Raw genomic sequence first — 4,012 nt, forward strand, 5'->3', positions numbered from 1 at the left:
GGTTCATGCCATTCTCCTGCCTCAGCCTCCTGAGTAGCTGGGACTACAGGCGCCCGCCACCATGCCTGGCTAATTTTTTTGTATTTTTGGTAGAGACGGGATTTCACCGTGTTAGCCAGGATGTTCTCGATCTCCTGACCTTGTGATCCGCCCACCTCGGCCTCCCAAAGTGCTGGGATTACAGGCATGAGCCACCACGCCCAGCCCATGGCCCTGCTTCTTGTTCCTCAGAATGCCAGTGGTGGTGGGCATGAGACAGCCCCCCTTCTCGGAAATGGTTGCCACCCTCACTTCTGTCCATCCCCCAGTACAAGGCAGAATTGGTCCCAAAAAAGGTCAGTGGACCTCAGACTCCTCCAAGGTCACGGTGAAGGTGAAGCTTTTCCTCATCCAGGCGACAACGTAAACACACATGTGTGGTCCCGCTTCCCACACCAGGAGCCCCAGCGGCTGCTGTGCTTGGTGAGGACTGATCTGTTTATTGTACCTGTTCTCTCAGGCCCCTTGCCACCTGCCTTGTAGGGACAATTGAGACCAATGGTGCTTTTAAAATTATGCAGTGGAGGCCATGCGCAGTGCTCATACCTGTAATCCCAGCACTTTGGGAGACTGAGGAGGGAGGATTGCTTGAGGCCAGGGGTTCGAGACCAGCGTATGAAACATGGTGAGGCCTCATTTCTACAAAACATACAAATTTTGGCCGGGCCTGGGCACGGTGGCTCACGTCTATAATCCCAGCACTTTGGGAGGCCGAGGCAGGTGGATCACCTGAGGTGAGGAGTTCGAGACCAGCCTGGCCAACATGGTGAAACCTCATCTCTACTAAAAATACAAAAACAATTAGCTGAGCATGGTGGCGCATGCCTATAATCCCAGCTACTCAGGAGGCTGAGGCAGGAGAGTCACTTGAATCTGGGAGGTAGGGGTTGCAGTAAGTAGAGATTGTGCCACTGCAGCCAGCCTGGTGGCAGAATGAGACTCCGTCAGGAAAAAAAAAAATTAGCCAGGCGTGGTAGTGGGTGCCTGCAATCTTAGCTACTCAGGAGGCTGAGGCAGGATAATTGCTGGAACCCGGGAGGCAGAGGTTGCAGTGAGCCAAGATGGTGCCGTTGCACTTCCGGGCCGACAACAGCAAGATTCCATCTCAAAAAAAAAAAAATTTGACCGGGCATAGTGGCTCACATCTGTAATTCCAGCACTTTGGGAGGCTGAGTCCAGTGGATTGTTTGAGCTCAGGAGTTCAAGACCAGCCTGGCCAACATGGCGAAACCCCATCTCTAATAAATACACAAAAATTAGCCAGGTGTGGTGGTGCATGGCTGTAATCCCAGCTACTTGGGAGGTTGAGGCAGGAAAATTGCTTGAACCCAGGAGGCAGAAGTTGTACTGAGCCAAGATTGCACCACTACATTCCAGCCTGTGTGACAGAGTGAGACTTTGTCTGCAAAAAAACCTCTGTCAGGTATGGTGGTACACTCCTGTGGTCCCAGCTATTCAGGAGGCTGAGTCAGGAGGATGACTTGAGCCCAGGAGTTGGAGGCTGCAATGAGCTATGATTGTGCCACTGCACTCCAGTCTGGGTGACAGAGCAAGACCCTATCTCTAAAAAAAAAAAAAGCCCTCAAAACTATGCAGTGGCGTATGTCACCTTCATCCCCTGGGAGAATCAGCATCCTGCCCAGGGCTTTGCCCTTGGATGGGACAGAAGCTCACGTGTTCCCAATCCTCTTCCTCCCTTCCCTGCCGGCTGACCCCAGCACTGGAGAGCAAGTGTAAGTCGGGCGAGAAGAAGGTGGAAGCCCTCCTGAAGGAGAAGCGGCGCCTGGAGGCGGAGCTGGAGACGGTGTCCCGGAAGACTCACGATGCCTCGGGCCAGCTGGTTCTCATCAGCCAGGAGCTGCTGCGGAAGGAGCGGTGAGGCGACCGTGGGGCCGGCTGGGTCCTCCCTGTGTGCCTGGCCTTTGCTCCACTTCTTGACATTAGCTCATGTTATCTCGGGGCAGAGAGGGGCAAAGCTAGTGGGCCAGGTGGCTGATCACCAGCAATCACCCTGTTCTCTAAGCTGCGACAAAGTCTCCAAAGCCGCCACACGGTTCTCCAAGCAGAGCATGCAGAAAAGAGTAGGGCCAGGCACAGTGGCTCATGCCTGTAATCCCAGCACTTTGGGAGCCTGAGTCAGGAGGATTGAGCCCAGGAGTTCAAGACCAGCCTGGGCAACATAGTGAGACCCCATCTCTCTAAAAAAAAAAAAAAAAATTAAGCTGAGTGCAGTGGCTCATGCCTGTAATCCCAGCACTTTGGGAGGCCATGGCAGCCAGATCACCTGAAGTCAGGGGTTTAAGACCAGCCTGGCCAAAATGGTGAAACCCCGTTTCTACTAAAAATACATAAATTAGCTGGGTGTAATGGTGTGTGCCTGTAGTCCCAGCTAGTCAGGAGACTGGGGCATGAGAATTCCTTGAACCCGAGAGGAGGAGGCTGCAGTGAGCTGCGATCGTGCCACTGCATTCCAGCCTGGGTGACAGAGCAAGACTCCATCTCAAAAAAATAATTATAATAAAGTTTTTGTTTGTTTGTTTGTTTTTTGCCAAGCCTGGTGTTTTGCACCAGTGGTCTTAACTACTTGGGAGGCTGAGGCAGGATGATCTGTCAAGCCCAGGAGTTCCAGGCTGCAGGGAGCTATGTCACACCACTGCACTCCAGCTGGGGCGATAGAGCAAAAAACCCTATCTCTTAAACAAAAGAAAGAAAGAAAAGATTAATGCCTCCCAAAATGTTTGGTCTCAGGGACCCCTTCAAACTCCTAAAAATTATTGAGGATCCCCAAAGAGCTTTTGTTTATTCTACATTTACCACATTAGAATTAAGACTGAAAAATTGTGAGATACGAATCCATCTTAAAATAAGAAGTGAGGCCGGGCATGGTGGCTCACTCCTGTAATCCCAGCACTTTAGAAGGCTGAGGCAGGAGGATCACTTGAGCCAAGGAGTTGGAGACCAGCCTGGTAAAACCCCGTCTCTACCCAAAATACAAAATTTAGCTGGGCATGGTAGCACACACCTGTAATCCCAGCTACTCAGGAGCTTGAGGTGAGAGGATCACCTTAGGTGGGAAGTCGAAGCTGCAGTGAGCCAAGGTCTGGCTACTGCACTCCAGCCTGGGCAGTGGCAGTAAGACCCTGTCTCAAAAAATAAAATAATAAGCCAATTGCATGTAACATAAGTAGCATGCTTTTGATAAAAAGTAACTATTTTCTGGCCGGGGTGGGGTGGCTCACGCCTGTAATCCCAGCACTTCGGGAGGTCGAGGTGGGCAGATCACCTGAGGTCAGGAGTTCAAGACCGGCCTGCCCAACATGGCAAAACCCCATCTCTACTGAAAATACAAAACATTAGCCGGGCATGGTGGTGTGTGCCTGTAATCCCAGCTACTTGGGAGGCTGAGGCAGGAGAATCGCTTGAACCCGGGAGGCGGAGCTTGCAGTGAGCCGAGATTACGCCATTGCACTCCAGCCTGGGCGACAGAGTGAGACTCCATCTCAAAAAAAAAAAAGTAACTATTTTCCAAAACAAAAAATATTTACTGGGAAGAGTGGCATTATTTTAAATTTTTGCAAAATCCTTGAATATTGGGCTTAAAAAGAGAAATGAGATTCTTGCATCTTTTTCCATGTTCCATCTTTGCAATTTGCTCTTTTGGTTGAACTATGTTCTAAAAATCTGACCTTACATAGATACGTAGTTAGAAAAGAAAGGAGTATTTGAATATCCTTTTCAGATCATGGTTAGTATGTCTACTAGCCTCAGGGAAAACCTATCGTACTCTGAAGAGAAGTAATGAAAATAGCTTTATTATTATTATGAAAACAGTTTTGAGCCATAGATCCCTTGAAAAGGTCTTAAGAGCTCCACTGGGATTTCCCCAGACCACACTTTAGCATCCAATGAGCTAGATTCAGTCCATAGACATGGTTTGTGTGGTCCCTATGAGCCTTTAAGAAATTAGACTAGG

The 4,012-nt window shown here is 49.8% G+C and overlaps 1 protein-coding gene across 1 annotated transcript in view; it reads left to right on the forward strand.

Annotated features, from left to right (window-relative positions):
- Nucleotides 1–4,012, forward strand: part of CLIP2 (CAP-GLY domain containing linker protein 2) — a 108,962-nt gene that overhangs the window by 81,063 nt on the left and 23,887 nt on the right. Inside the window, exon 11 of the mRNA XM_011995238.1 lies at nt 1,758–1,914. Coding sequence (XP_011850628.1) covers nt 1,758–1,914 — 157 coding nt within the window. The remainder of the gene's footprint in view (nt 1–1,757; nt 1,915–4,012) is intronic.

Source organism: Mandrillus leucophaeus, unplaced genomic scaffold (genome assembly GCF_000951045.1).
Source record: "Mandrillus leucophaeus isolate KB7577 unplaced genomic scaffold, Mleu.le_1.0 Scaffold479, whole genome shotgun sequence".
Classification (NCBI taxonomy): domain Eukaryota; kingdom Metazoa; phylum Chordata; class Mammalia; order Primates; family Cercopithecidae; genus Mandrillus; species Mandrillus leucophaeus.